The sequence below is a fragment of the Alternaria atra genome, assembly GCF_907166805.1.
Source record: "Alternaria atra isolate CS162 genome assembly, contig: 23, whole genome shotgun sequence".
Classification (NCBI taxonomy): domain Eukaryota; kingdom Fungi; phylum Ascomycota; class Dothideomycetes; order Pleosporales; family Pleosporaceae; genus Alternaria; species Alternaria atra.
In genome coordinates, this window is record NW_025091321.1 from 3,844,140 (window position 1) to 3,858,463 (window position 14,324).

The 14,324-nt window shown below is 51.0% G+C and overlaps 7 protein-coding genes across 7 annotated transcripts; 4 read left to right on the forward strand and 3 right to left on the reverse strand.

The window, feature by feature from the left end:
- Window positions 1–402: 402 nt before the first annotated feature.
- Window positions 403–2,606, forward strand: ALTATR162_LOCUS4828 (uncharacterized protein; the record flags this gene model as incomplete). The annotated part of the gene is made up of 2 exons (XM_043312443.1): window positions 403–2,469; window positions 2,556–2,606. The coding sequence occupies 2 exons, from the start codon at window positions 403–405 to the stop codon at window positions 2,604–2,606; spliced, it is 2,118 nt and encodes a 705-aa protein (XP_043168378.1).
- A 363-nt stretch (window positions 2,607–2,969) lies between these two features.
- ALTATR162_LOCUS4829 (uncharacterized protein) lies at window positions 2,970–3,620 on the reverse strand (the record flags this gene model as incomplete). Its single annotated transcript, XM_043312444.1, has 1 exon — window positions 2,970–3,620. The coding sequence occupies one exon, from the start codon at window positions 3,618–3,620 to the stop codon at window positions 2,970–2,972; it is 651 nt and encodes a 216-aa protein (XP_043168379.1).
- A 684-nt stretch (window positions 3,621–4,304) lies between these two features.
- ALTATR162_LOCUS4830 (uncharacterized protein) lies at window positions 4,305–6,077 on the forward strand (the record flags this gene model as incomplete). Its single annotated transcript, XM_043312445.1, has 3 exons — window positions 4,305–4,406; window positions 4,455–5,616; window positions 5,680–6,077. 3 exons carry the CDS (start codon window positions 4,305–4,307, stop codon window positions 6,075–6,077), a joined length of 1,662 nt encoding a protein of 553 aa, XP_043168380.1.
- Window positions 6,078–6,293: 216 nt separating this feature from the next.
- On the forward strand, window positions 6,294–7,798 carry ALTATR162_LOCUS4831 (uncharacterized protein; the record flags this gene model as incomplete). The annotated part of the gene is made up of 4 exons (XM_043312446.1): window positions 6,294–6,645; window positions 6,701–6,969; window positions 7,047–7,392; window positions 7,503–7,798. The coding sequence occupies 4 exons, from the start codon at window positions 6,294–6,296 to the stop codon at window positions 7,796–7,798; spliced, it is 1,263 nt and encodes a 420-aa protein (XP_043168381.1).
- A 517-nt stretch (window positions 7,799–8,315) lies between these two features.
- Window positions 8,316–9,439, reverse strand: ALTATR162_LOCUS4832 (uncharacterized protein; the record flags this gene model as incomplete). Its single annotated transcript, XM_043312447.1, has 2 exons — window positions 8,316–9,204; window positions 9,255–9,439. The coding sequence occupies 2 exons, from the start codon at window positions 9,437–9,439 to the stop codon at window positions 8,316–8,318; spliced, it is 1,074 nt and encodes a 357-aa protein (XP_043168382.1).
- Window positions 9,440–10,515: 1,076 nt separating this feature from the next.
- ALTATR162_LOCUS4833 (uncharacterized protein) lies at window positions 10,516–10,986 on the forward strand (the record flags this gene model as incomplete). Its single annotated transcript, XM_043312448.1, has 2 exons — window positions 10,516–10,754; window positions 10,860–10,986. 2 exons carry the CDS (start codon window positions 10,516–10,518, stop codon window positions 10,984–10,986), a joined length of 366 nt encoding a protein of 121 aa, XP_043168383.1.
- A 1,767-nt stretch (window positions 10,987–12,753) lies between these two features.
- Window positions 12,754–13,410, reverse strand: ALTATR162_LOCUS4834 (uncharacterized protein; the record flags this gene model as incomplete). The annotated part of the gene is made up of 2 exons (XM_043312449.1): window positions 12,754–13,275; window positions 13,330–13,410. 2 exons carry the CDS (start codon window positions 13,408–13,410, stop codon window positions 12,754–12,756), a joined length of 603 nt encoding a protein of 200 aa, XP_043168384.1.
- Between the last annotated feature and the right edge of the window lie 914 nt (window positions 13,411–14,324).

A 14,324-nucleotide genomic window follows, 5' to 3' on the forward strand; every position in this document is an offset into this window, starting at 1 on the left:
GATATATTCAGAGTCGTCCTGGGCCTTCTTGTTTTCGCGAAGCATTTAGTACTTGAGCATCTTTTAGGCGCATATTTTTGTTTGGCGCAGGTCGAGATGCGCGTAAGCTTCAGTGCGAAAAAGCGAGGATTAGATTATTTTAATGACTTCATGAGCTTTGTTCAGCAATGAACAGTACTTCACATATCCTACTTCGCAAACCTTTTTGATGGAATGACGACGACGCCTTGGGACAGCCGCTAGAATTGGGTGAGATGATCAGCCATCCCCGCGCTCCACTAAACGACTCCGCTGAGGCCCGTGCGCCGTGCATCAAATCGATCCAGGCCCCGTGACACGTACGCAACCATGAGCCCACAAGTTCGTCAGTTGAAATGATCTCCATCCATCATACAATCAACTATGACGACGATATCTGAAGAAGACAGGGCGGTGCAGCTTGCAGATAAGGCAAGTGAGAGCACCAAGTCTGGCGAATTAGCCGTTGCAGCTCGGTACCTGCGTGAAGCTAGTACATTTGCGCCTGAGCATCCGCGGATCAAAGAAGCATGGGTTGCGCTGAAGGAAGAAGAGGGTAAAAGCGAACTGCTAGGTTATTGCAGAGCGTGGGTGAGGAGCAAGGATGAACACGATGGAGAAAAAGCACTCAAGGCGATCAAGTCGCATGGCTTGAAGCAGAAAGAGGCGGAACAGGCGATGGACATTCTATTTGACTTCAAGGGCGAAGATGATGTGCTGGATCAGGTTTCGGGTGAGCTGCTCCAGAACCCTGGAGCACAGATGTGGCTTGCCAAAGCCGTCCGAGAACAGCCGACACGCATTTACTACGAGATGTTCGAGCGGGGAGACGACTCTATCGACGGCTTGCTCAAGGTCTTGCTCAACCGAGCTCTCTGGTCAGACGACGAATCTTTCAAAACAGGTCATAGAGACATGTTCATGCTCAGTCTTGCTATGATGATGGAGGAGGCGCTTGAGCACCCAGAACGCGCGATGAAAGGCATTGCGCAGCTGCTCGCTCATTACGCAGAGCATCTCAAGGGTATCATCGATGCAGATAGTTTCGACGTCATCCTCACTTCGCTTGATATCCGACTGCCCGCTAGCCTACGCAGTCAGGCTACTCTTGCAAGTATCAAGCTATTCGAGCTTGCACCAGAAACTGCTGGCGAATTGATATCGAAATTCGTTGCGACCCGGACGAAGAAGGGTGACGCGAACGACCTGGTCATAGCCTTTTCGGCAGCTGCAGTTATCTTCCCGGTCGCTGTCACACCAGCAGCTGCACTCTTTCTCACAGATGGCTTTGTCAGCACATTGGTGTCTAGGGTCCAGAGCAAGAAGTCGCACAACCTTGAACAAGCGACTCTAGAGCTGATCAGCGCTGCATGTGTGGATAAGAATTGCCGAGAGGCCATCAGCAAGCACTGCAGAGAGTGGCTAGAAGATGTGGTTGCAGGAAGCCAGAATAAGAAACGAGCCAACCTGGCCGCGCTTATACTCGTCAAGTTGGGGGAAGAGCAGCCATCCGAAGATGCACCAAGGATTGTCAGGGCGGAGAAAGTAGACCAGAGTGACTTGATTGCTAGTTTCAAATCGATGGTCATAGGCGGCGACGCGTCTTCAAAGCAGGACTCAGTCGAAGGTCTCGCCTACGCTTCCCTTCAGCCCAAAGTGCGAGAAGATCTCTCCAAGTCGCCAAAGTTCCTCAAACGCCTGATCGAAACCATGAGCGATTCTTCATCACCGAAAAACATTGTATTCGGCGGCCTTACCATCTTCGTCAACATTACACAGTACCTCCCCTTGCAGTCGGAAGAGGAGAAGCGCATGGCACAACTCAAAGCCTACGCCAACGTCCAGAAGCCGTCTGCACCGCACGTCCTTCTCAACGACGAAGATGTCGCAATACGATGCAAACGCGTTCTCGAAGCCGGAGTCGTACCGCTACTCGTCCACGTCTGCAAAAAAGGTTCCCCATCGATCCTCACCCAAAGCAGTCTCATCCTCCTATCTCTATCCAAAGAAACCAAAAGCCGCGGACTTATGGCCCAACAAGGCGCCGTAAAACTGCTCATCCAAATCTGGGACCACATATCCACCACAAACGAACTCTCAACCACAGGAACGACGCCTTTCCCCCCTACCGCCTTGCCCACAACAGCACAAGCCCTCTCCCGCCTCCTCATCAGTATAAACCCTTCTCATGTCTTCAACGCCGCATTACCGAGTACATCAGCCATCCGCCCGCTCCTCAGCCAACTCAGCCGAACAGAGTCGAGCACATGGCAATTACACGCGTTTGAGTCGCTGCTCGCACTCACGAACCTCGCGAGCTTGGATCGAAACACGCAAGATCATATCATACGTCAGTCTTTCGATGTCGTTGTTGATGATTTACTACTCAGTGCAAACACGATGATACGTCGTGCGGCAACGGAGCTGCTATGCAACCTCATGGCCTCACCAGTTTGCATTGGAAACTTTGCTGATGGCTCGCCGCGCGCGAAACATCGGTTGCATCTCCTACTCGCCATGACTGATGTCGATGATAGCGCTACGCGTTCAGCGGCTGGTGGCGCGCTGGCGATGCTGCTTTCTGTTGATATTGCTGTGCTGGAATTTTTGAAGCAGGAGAAGAGTGTGGAGTGGTTGGTGGGGTTGTGTCGGGATGACGATGAGGGGATTAGGTATCGGGGTGTGGTTTGTTTGAGAAGTGTTGTGGAAGTTGATGAGGGAGGGAGAAGTGTAAGGGGAAGGGGGTTGTGGAGGAGTTGAAGGAAGTATTGAAGGGGACTCGGAGTCAGGAGGTGCTGGGGGTTGGGGTGGAGACGCTGAAGATATTGATGGGGCAGTAGATCAAGAAGAGATATCGGGCGAGGTATGATGAAGGTGAGAGACCTCATGTTCGAAAAAGCTTGATTTTTCTGTATTGTACCTAGGTAGCCTATGTCCCCAAAACATGAAAATCAGATATCCAGAAACTTGGCATGCTTGATATCCGCCCCATCAATCCACTCCGTAATCTTCACATACTTCTGAAATCCCTCCGTCTTGCCAAACTCCTCATGTTGGTCAACACTCTTCCACGGACAAAGAAGTACAAACACATTCTCTTTTCCCTGGCCAACACACCACCCACCCCCAATCTTACCGTCCAGCTCAGTGATGGAATCTTGCAAATACCGCTTATTTGCATGGAAAGTATCCAGAAACCGATGTTTCTCCCCAGCCTTGATGGTATGGTGGACAACACTCCATACCAACTCCCCCGTCCTTGCTTGTTCGAGTAGCGCAGGACTCGTCGGTAAGGGAAGATCGGCGTTCGCTACATCGAGATGTTCGAGGTTGGATTCTACGGTAAGGGCGTGCTCCAAGCTCTCCAGCAATGCTTGGTTATCTGCACTTGGGATGAAGTCGTTTAGGTGCTGATCCAGCGAGTCCCATTCCCCGATGACGTAGATGCATGATGGGTCTTCCGTTTGCTGCATGTAGTAAAAGGCGCGGCCTGTATAGTTCTGCAGGACGGTTTTCGCATGAGATAGGTTCGAACGGAGGGCTGCATCGTCGATTGTGGTGCCGGGAGTGAGGTGGAGAAGGGCGAGTTCGGTGATAGGCATTGTGGGCTGTAGACGGCTGCAATGGCTGTGTTAATAAGCTGTTAGTATGTGATCAAGACGGAAGTGCTCCTTTTTATAGTATCGTTGACATGAGCACTTTCCCCGTAAGGCAGACATAGCTGCGCAAACATCTTCAGGCAGAAACATGGTTGCGTGGAACTCCAAAGGGAGGGCTTGGAACCTAGCACGACGCGTGACGCAAGAGCAGGATGCCTGAGCCGTCCACGCGTGTTAGTCAGCCACCAACGGAACTTTAGCTCACCGACTTGCGCCAGTGATCACTAGAGAACACGACCTTCCTCGCAATGTCAGATGGTGTCCCGTATGTTTGCATCATCCTTACTCCCATATATGCTGTGCTTCTACCTACCAGCTTCATTGGGTAAGTCTACGCGAAAGGACTGTTGGGCCCACGAAAGCTTCTTCTATGTTGGTGAAGAGACGCTGCCTGCGCGTTGCGCGCTTTTCAAACAAACCAAAGGTGGGAGAAGAACTGATAAGCCGCTCGTTATCTTCGGAATGCTTCCGAACAAACCCCTCACGACCATGCACGATAGCATTGGGTGCAGGTAGTTTCCTAGCATGGCAGGAGGATGGCGAACATAAGTAACCCTTCTCGGTACTCTACCAACAAACCTTATTACTTGTTGTTGATCTTTACGCTTCGTATTGCGGAATTCTAACATGGACCATTTGCCGGATATACTACCACATGTTAGGTACATGCCTGCTGGTCATGTGGTGGTGGTGTTAATTGTTGTAGCTGTTGTTTTCGTAGCATACAAGGTATTCGTTCCATTACATGCCGACTAACACTCGAGCTGATCGTGACAGCTGCTTACCCGCACCGATATCCCATACATCCGCGGTATACCAGAGATACCAGGCGCTCTCCCAATCACAGGCCATCTAACTCAACTTGGTGACGACCATGCTACAGTATGCGAAAAGTGGTGGCGCCAGTACGGCAACTCGGTCTTCCAAATCCGGCTTGGTAATACGCGCGCTGTGATTGTCAATTCCTTTGAAGACTGCAAGAAGATCCTAGTTTCCAATTCGCAGGGGCTCATCGATAGACCGAAGCTGTATACCTTCCATGGTTTGATCTCCTCGACACAAGGCTTCACTATTGGAAGTTCGCCATGGGACGAGAGTTGTCGGAACAAGCGCAAAGCTGCATCGACTACGTTAAGCAAGGGTATGATGAAGAACTACTACGACATGTTCGACCTAGAATCCTACTGCATCGTCCGAGACCTCCACCGTGACAGCAAGAGTGGGGAAGTAGAAGTCAGCATCCGGCCCTACATCCAGCGCTACGCCCTCAACACAACCCTAACGCTATGCTATGGCATTCGTATGGACGCAGTCTATGATGATCTTCTTCGTGAAATTCTCGAAGTCGGATCAGCCATCTCACTCCTCCGCTCAGCCTCAGAGAATTACCAAGATTACGTCCCCATCCTACGGTACCACCCCAACAACGAAAAGAATCAGCGCTCAAAGGAACTACGCGAACGACGAGACAAGTACCTAGATGAGCTCCTAAACAAAGTCCGCGAGATGATTAAGAATGGAACAGAGAAACCATGTATCAGCGCCGCTATTCTCAAAGACGAAGAAACCCGCCTCACAGGTGTAGAGGTAAGTTCCATCTGCCTATCTCTCGTCTCTGGCGGTTTCGAAACTATACCCGGTACCCTCGTTTCTTGCATCGGCTCCCTATCCACACCTGCGGGCCAGATTTACCAAGATCGCGCGTATGAGGAGATACGCAAAATGTATCCTACCGACGCGGCAGTGAAGGAAGCCTGGGCAACGGACTTTGAAAAGGAAAGTGTACCGTACTTGAATGCTATTGTGAAGGAAGCGGGGAGGTACTACACAGTTAGTAACATGAGCCTGCCGCGTAAGACGATGGGGGAGGTAAGATGGGGGAACGCTGTTATACCGAAGGGGACCATGGTCTTGATCAATGCTCAGGCTGGGAATCATGGTATGTTGATGCCCCAACTACACCTAGCCCTCAGCAATTTGACGACAGACTAACATCCTACAGATACCGACTACTGGGGTCCCACCGCCGCAACTTTCAACCCAGAACGTTGGCTTACTACCCCCTCTTCCCCAGACGCTTTACATAAACCAACCTCACACGCCAATCCGCCTCACCTCTCCTTCGGCGCTGGCTCTAGGTCATGCCCGGGCGCCTTGATAGCAAGCAAACTCATCTATGCTGCGCTGTTTCGTTTGCTCAGTCTGTATAGGATTGAGGCTAGTGTGACGAACCCTCCAAATACAGATTATGTGGATTATAACGCTATTAAGAGTGCTTTGGTGGCTATTCCAAGAGACTTTGGGATCAGGCTTGTACCGAGAAGTGGTGGTGAGGACGGGGTTTTGAGGAGTGTACTTGAAGAGGGGAGGGTGAGAACGGCGGAACTATACAAGGAGTGAGCCGAATTTGTAGGTACGATAGTACTGAGACCTTGTTTCACGCGATCTTAATCTCAGTATCCGGCCCTCGCGCACTAAGATATTGTCTCACTGGTCGCTCCTTCACTTGACCGTTACGTGCGGTTAGCGTGTACCAAGTCACGAACGGGCTTTCCTTGTGTACGTCGCACTTCCCAGTCTTTGACTCGCACACCACTCATCTCACATATTCGAAAGATGAGACCTCGAATCGCTTCAGGCATTATTATCGCGCTCACTGCCTTGGCTTCTGGCAGGTTCACTGAGAATCCTCCTGCGCTCTCACCCAAACTTCTCAGCGATGACCCCTCGAAAGCTCCTCCCGGATTCAGCCCTCCCGATCTTAATGCTCCCGAGTTCGTCCCCGCCTTCGGCGCCAATGACTTCGACCCAAATCATCAAGCTGATCAGGCTCTTTGGGACAAGTATCTGAAAAAGGGTGACCACATGATGTGTTTGATGGAAGCCACCGACAAGGGCGCTGGATGGCTGGAGAAAGATACGAGGCAACCACCTTCCGCCGCAAGCAGATGGAAAGGTGACCTCAGGGGTGAGTGCAGTTCTCCAGAGAGGTATCGTTAAATCATGACTGATATTTTTATTAGCTGAGCTCGAAACATGGTTCTGGCATGATTCAGATCACGATAAGGGCTGGGCGTGTGATTTCGAGGGCATGGGACTCAAGACCGCTTTCGAAGCTCTCGGGCTAGACGCACGGCCAAGGTACGACGACGAGGGTAACCCTCAAGAAGGAGCCAACGATTGCTTGGCTATTCAACATTACGATCAGAATCGTGCCGATCCAGATGATGAGTGGGGCCAGATGATCCCTGTCATGGAACAGAAGTACTATGTCGGGGGCAAGCAGTATATGGTAAGCCATATCCACTTTCACTGTGTCGACAGGGACAATAGCCTACATTTGAGAACAAGGCTGACAAGATACTCTAGGCAACAGCTGCGTATTATGAGTTTGCTGTTAACCACGGTGGAGCGCTGATTGTCAAAAACATCGAGAGTCCACGCAACGCCGTGCTTAGAGGCATGGGTTGGAAACGACCAGCAGGTGCTGGAGAGCTTCCTGAACTCCAGTTCGCGTCTGACATCCTCTGGGGCTATTGGTACCGCGACAATCCGTATATGAAGAAACTCCGAGTCTATGGCGCTCACCATGTCATCAATGCAGACACTAGTCGATTGGTTGCTCGAGCTTTAAAGAATGTTGGCAAGACCGCCTTGGAGACTTGGCCGGGTGCCGTTTTCGAGATTGGGAGCGAGGAATTCAGGGTCCTGATCGGTAAGTCACGTTTCGAAGAGTGTAATTGTCGACCGGATTCACCGTGGGGTGCTCCTGGCCTAATTACCAGCTCACCAATCTTACTGAAACTTCGTACTGACTACCTCTAGGCTCACCCATAGGCGCAACCGCTGGCCACTTGCTCGCAGCCCACAAGGCCGAACTTGGAATTAAAAGGATCACGAAGGCGAACGTAGTGACGAACGAGAAGTCACCGTTCAAGGGTAGACATAACAACTTCGATATGCACATCTTGTTTAGTATCGAAGACGTACCGTCAGATGAGGTGACCAAGCCGGGTGAGCAGGCCACTGCCAAAAGAGAGGTGGGCAGAGTGGATACCAAGATCCTTAGCGTAAGAAACCGGGGGAAGAACGTGGTCCGGTTGCATACTATGATGGCTTAGAGCTGGGTATGTTGCGTCATACGATAGGCATGCCTGGAGAGGGACGGTAGATTTTGTGAGGTAGATATGCCAACAAGGAATGCTGCGCACGTCTTGAGGTTTCACTGAGACCTACTGGAGCATCTTGCCATCGGAACTTACTATCCAGATATCCGGTAATGTACTCCTGTAGATCGGTTCCTACATTGTCATGACGCGTCGCTTGCGTTTCATCCAACTCTTGCTTCGCATAGGTTACATCCTCTCCCTTGCATGATTTAGAAGTATTGCGTTTCATCCCGTCAGTCTATTCTATTGTCTTTCCCTTCTCATCAAGCGCCCCATTGTATATCCTGCTTCCTCATCTTGGTCACATCCCGTGATTTCACGTACTCGTACTGGCCAAGGGCATATGCAAGACGGTTGATCCGCCCCCTCCCTCGAGCACCAGGCTAGACGGGATATGTTGAGGTATGCAATATGCAAGCGAATCTTCCGAACAATACTTTCATTCGATGCCGGATAGTACACAGTCCAACTATGTTGCCGTATCAAGTTCCTGTACTCTTGCCAAAATGTTGGCTTTCCACCTCGTATAATCCTCCTGTTGACGCTCACCAAGATAATCAGTCGCATCCTGCATCATAGTCCCTAAGCCAATATAATCACTCCCACCAGCCCTCAGTCCCATGCCCTTGCCCTGGGCTGCCGCGCCATCGCTCAACTCCACACCTTCCATCTCGTCCCCATCACTCTGAGGCTTAACGCTATCAAACCACTGCATCTGCAGCCATCCCTCTTCCTTTGCCATCTTCATCGTCTCTTCTATCTTGATTTGAAGTTCCCCGTCTGTAACATCTTTGGCAGCAGGAGGTTCCAAGACTGCTTTCACTGCTTTTGCCAACCATTCATTGTATTGTTGTATTGAGACGTCGATGTCTTTCATGCGTGAGTAGACGAGCAGAAACACCACGACGATGAGACTGAGTGTGCGCGTATCGCTGACGTCTCCCGAGGAAAAGGTTGTGGCTCGTTTGGGTCGCTTGCTGGGTGTTTCGGCGGCGGCGGCGGCGGCGGACATGCGGGATAGCAGGGGAAAGATGGATTCCACTCCGGTATATACGTGTGGTATTAAACTGGTGTAGTCAAAATTCTTTGCTAGGGCGCGTATAGTAGGCATGACCCATTCTGGCGCCTCGCCATTGCTCTCAACCCTCCCTGGTGTCTTCCTCGCGCTCAACGGTGTTTTCGGCGTGTTGCGTGCTGATGCTGGGGCAGATGCTGTCGCTTTACGTGGCGTTGTTGGTTCGCGGGTTGTCGTGCTGTCGGGGAGTGCGCTACTGAGGTAGTTGTATAGTTTTTTATATATGCGTGGGGGGCAGGGCGGACGTGATGCTATGGTAGGGAGATTGAGACGCTTCTTCAGCCTTCTGGGGTTCAGTATTTGGTTCAGATGTTGGGCTGATACTTTTCATACCTCTCACATGCTAATTGCGCGCATGCGTATGGTCGTGCGATCTCTTCGTCTGGCTTCATGGATGTCGCAACACTTCGCGAGCGCGTGAGCAGGGAAAGCGCCAACTCTACCAGCTCAGGTGGAAGTGGTCCACTCAGCGTAGGAATCAGGCCCGTAAGGGCTTGCTCAATACTGGCTCGGCTCATTTTGGGTGGTAGTCAAGTTGGATGTTGATATGGCTTCGGAGACTTGATCCTATGTCGACGACGTGTTGGCGCGTCGGGACCTCGCGTTCTCACGTGGACGTCAGGGCCACGCTAGTGCCGCCTCTTTCCCCACTCCCCCTGTGCCACTTCCACTGCGCCCACATCCAGCAGTACGCGCCACATTAGTGTTACGCCTACAGCGACCGCGAAGTATGCATTAGATGCTTTATTACTACGAAGTAGCACACCTTTGCTTGTACTCTCATTATTTAGACACGACCTTCATTGTACTATTACGGCTTCTCCTCTTCGACCGCATTTGCTCTGGTGCTGCTAACATCGTTCGTAACACATCTATATGAGGAATCGGTGCGACTACTTTGAACACTACGGTCTCCAGTTTCTTTCGTCATACCGTTGCAGTAACACCTCCAGCTATACTCACCGCTACCGTCAACCAATCGGTGATCGCGCTGTTGCAGAGATGAAGTAGCAAACTGTGCCAAGTACACTAGAGCTATGTTATCGACACAGATATTACGCCATGCAGCTGCTGCTAATGTCTCGAATATATTCCAATGTTGTACCAGAGAGGCGTGGCTTAGCAGTCAACCTGCTTACCTCCGAACACGTCAACTCGGCTTGACCGACATATTGCGCATATGGCTCCCGATCGTATTTGCCGTCCTTGATGGGGCACCGTAGCAGGCGCATTTGTCAATATAGCGAAGGTGACATCGAAACGGTATATGTGTGCGACGCCCGATGACCATGACAGGCGAGGAAGGGAATACCAAAGCCACGCTGATGACGGGAACTTGCATTTTGACAGCTCGGTTACGACTGGCGATTATATTGAAGTATGAGCTCATTGCGACTCACATGTAGTATTTAGGCTTCGCATAATTTCCATTGAAGCATCACACATCGCCCAAACAACACTTCGAAGATAGTTCTGAAAGCACTCCAGATCTCTCATAAAAAGCCTTTCCGCCTCGCAATCCGATTGCGTTCACAACCACATCAGTTACATCCCGTGTCCCGATTGAAACCAACTTTACCGACCGATAGCTACGATGTATCTCACCACCTTTCTCGCGAGCTTGCTCTCTGCCTTACCTGTTGCACTGTCCGCACCTACTTATGGCGAGCCATACAACTGCGGCTACGTCCTCACCGAACGAAACAGCAGCGCCTACGCTAGTATCTCCGCATATACTGATTGCACGGCGATCTACTACAACCAGTCCATACCTGGATATCAAGAGGCCTATGCTTACAGTCTGTACGGAGGGTGCCAGTGCTCATTTCACTTGTAAGTGCAGTCCGTGCAAGCCCTTGTTGGTCGATACCCGGAAGGGACTCGGACAATTGAAGTCGAATAAGCGCCTACTACAGGATGTATGCTAACAGCTACCAGAAGCGAGGAGCAGTGCAAAGGAGCGATCGATCCACCCATGTATGAGGGACCGACTGGGACGCCTGGCGAGGAGCCCTGCTTCGAAGATTCAAATCCCAAGTGGTACGCATGCGCGACCGTGGGATGAGATCATTTGAAGGGGACTCGAGCGAGCGCGAAGGGATTTGTGGAGACACCAGGATTGGTTTTTTTGCCAGCACATCGGTGGTGGTTGGTCTGGCGGGTAATCAGTGATACTGCTTTTCTTTTCCGTGGGTAGAGTTTATCATAAATTACATGGCAAAGCAAATTTCCCCTCTCATCATAACTATCTGGCTACCTGTGAAGTGCTTCAAATGTATTGGATCGGGAAATAAGTCGAGGAATAAGATCGGGTTGGGCCATGATGAGTACATGCGGATCCGTGTAAAGCAAGTCAGTGTTTTCTGATGATTGGCTCCAGGCTCCGTCTTACTCGTTCGTCACCTGCACTCCTAGTGTTTTGGCCTCTTTCCGCTGTCCTTGATTTCTGGAAAACGATGCAATTCCATTTGGTCATGCCCTTTCAATTCACGTTGCTCAGATCAAGACTGTCCTTCTTTACGAAGTTGAAACCGCCCTGCGAGTTCTTAGCCTTGTGGCACAAAACTCTCGTATCGTTTACCACATCAAGAGATATATCAACCAAAGATTCGAAAGGTAGAACAATAGAATAGAGAGGTGGCGCTGTTAGCTTGAACGGGAAACCATCGGCTGCTGTCACCTCGAGTCCAATAGACAACACTTCCACAGGGCGTACACGGAGAAACGAATGCTCTACACCCCCTTCCTTATGTCGACTTACTAGTTTAATTGTAAGCGTTGTTTCACTCTGACTAATCTTCGTGTCCTTTGGGATGATAAGATGATCTTCCGCCTGAAACCAACATTCCCGGCGGAGACAGAACACGTGCTCTTTGGCAGTATCAACGAGAGTCTCCTGGTTGCAACTAGCACAAATTTTTTGATCTAACGTGGCAAACCGTATTCCCATTCGCCTTAATTCAGGTTTGAATGTATGCATCGTTTGCGACTCGGAAGTCGACAGAGAAAGTCGAACAAGTAAAGACCGCGGTGGTGAGCTGGTAAAAGGCTCTACACAGTCAAGGACGTCTGCCAGCCGGGCAAGAGAGCATAGGTACATGGACCGGTTGTAAGATAGAAGCAGCGACGAGATAAACAGATGCTCCGGCATGCTATAATCCACTGGAACATGGTCCGCGTGGGTAGCAACTTCTACTCAGCCTGATGTAGCAGCAAGGGTCTAGCCCACCTTTTGTTAGTAGCTGATAAGCCACATTGTCTGTTTGGCGTTCCACAACCGGCGCTAAATCATGTACGGAAGATGGGGCTGACCAACACGCAGATGGTATGATGGGGGTGAAGCCGCAATCGCTACCCAAGTAATGACTATAGCAGTTGTAGTAGAAGACATCCTGATAAATGCTCCAGAAAGCAAATTTAATGAGGTGACTCTAGTGTGCACTCTTGAGTAGAGATTTCGTCGCATGTGGTTGCTGTAAGCGATGACATAGCACAAGTGCCATTCATCCAAGCGAAAGTAGGGCGACCCATATTTGCTCATCTATGCGACACGATATCTGTTTCGCCTGCCATTGCCGTGCTGTGGTTTCAGATAAGGTATGCGAAGGAGCAAAAGCTGGCGAAGACCATTCTCGATGCTATGTGGGAAGCTGAATGATTAGCGACGAAAGCAACGTGGTAGAGGCATGAAGTTTGCAGTATTAGGCATCGCATTATTGTTTTTAGGTGGTATTACAACATCCAATCATTCCGTTCCAACATAATTTCCATTACATCCCAATCATGACCAACAAGTCAATGATTCATGCTGCGGTCCAGAAAGTGAGGGTATCTACAAAGCGAGCATGGCAAGGGCGGCGGCACCGAGGATACCGACAGCCTGGGTAGCCTGAGCAGCACCACCGGTGAACTCGGACATGGAGGCAGAGGGAGTAGCGGTCATGTTGCCGCTGGCGGAAGGAGTGGGGGTCACAGAGGCGGACTCGGACAGAGAGGCAGACGCAGAGGAAGCGGCAGATGCGACGGCTGAGGAGGCCGCAGAGAGGACGGAAGAAGCCTCAGAGGCGACGGATGATGCGACCGAAGAGGCAGCAGAGGCAGCAGCAGATGTAGCGGAGGCTACAGCAGAGCTGGCAGCGGGAGCGCTGGCATCGGGAATGCTGATGGGAACACCGGCGGCAGCGCAGGTGGACTCAACAGCGGAGATGGCGGCGGCCTGGTCAGCGGCCTCGCAAGCACCCTCAACACAGGGCTGGACCTGGGAGAGGAGCTCAGCGCCCTTCTTGCAGTGGCATGCGAAGTCGGTGAGGGAGGAGCAGCCGTCGCTGGTGAGGGGACCGACGAAGCAGTTGAGCTGAATGATGTTAGTTTATACGATACATACAAAGGAGAGATCATGGGAACATACAGCGCAAGACGGGATGTTGTCAAGCTGAGCAGCGCCAACAGAGGCAAGAGCAACGATGGTAGCGATGGTGAAGGTCTTCATTTTGGCGGGTATTCTGATGTTGATACAGTGATCGATGTAGTGAAAGTTCTTTGGTATATGTATAACGACAGTGAAGCTTGCAGGAACACGAAGATGAGACTACCACAAGCTCTTTATATCAAGCGGATCTCGAGGCCTCCCATGTCCAGGCAAGAAACAAGCTAGTACTGTAGCATCCAAGTGGATACCACGAAGGGCATCTTGTTCGCCCCCCGTTCAAGATCTGCGTGCAGCCCCTGGAGGTATTGCTCAATGCAGTAGCGCTTGATGACGCTACCCCAGACTACCAACTCCTAGCTGCGGCTGGTCGAGACTGGACTGACAATGGGGAGGTTTGTTGCCACGGAACGAGGCGCGCCGCGTCTACACCAACGAGTGGTCATGATTCATAAAGAGTGAAACAAAGGAGATAGTATCCGCGTAGTTGCAGTACTAATTTTTCTGACGTATTGGATAAAAATTGCAACGAGCGTGTAGTGCAGATAAATCGAGTAAGAAGCTATTTGTGCGTCGATTGAATATCATTGGTGAACATAGGCATTGGGGCGACGGCGAACTCAGGCAAGGGACGGGGGAAGAACCTGTTAAGGCGCCAAGACACTAGAAGCTTTTGTTCATTGGATGTCCTGCAGCCAGTGACGGAGCTGGCCGTCCTAATTTAACCGCTTCTGGAGTTGGCGCAAAGCGAGAAAATCCGGGGCAGGCTTGGAAGGAACGCATAGGAGAACGCAAAACCAACCACCATGTGTTGTGTCCTTGTAAACAACAGCTTCGTCGACAATACTCCTTCTTGAGTATGCGTACAGTAGCCATGGGGTGGCGACAGGCGCAAGGCGAGACACTGTGACAGCAAAATCGATAACTGGCGCTGAATCCGTTGTTACAACCCCGCAGAATTTCGACCCTTCTCGGCC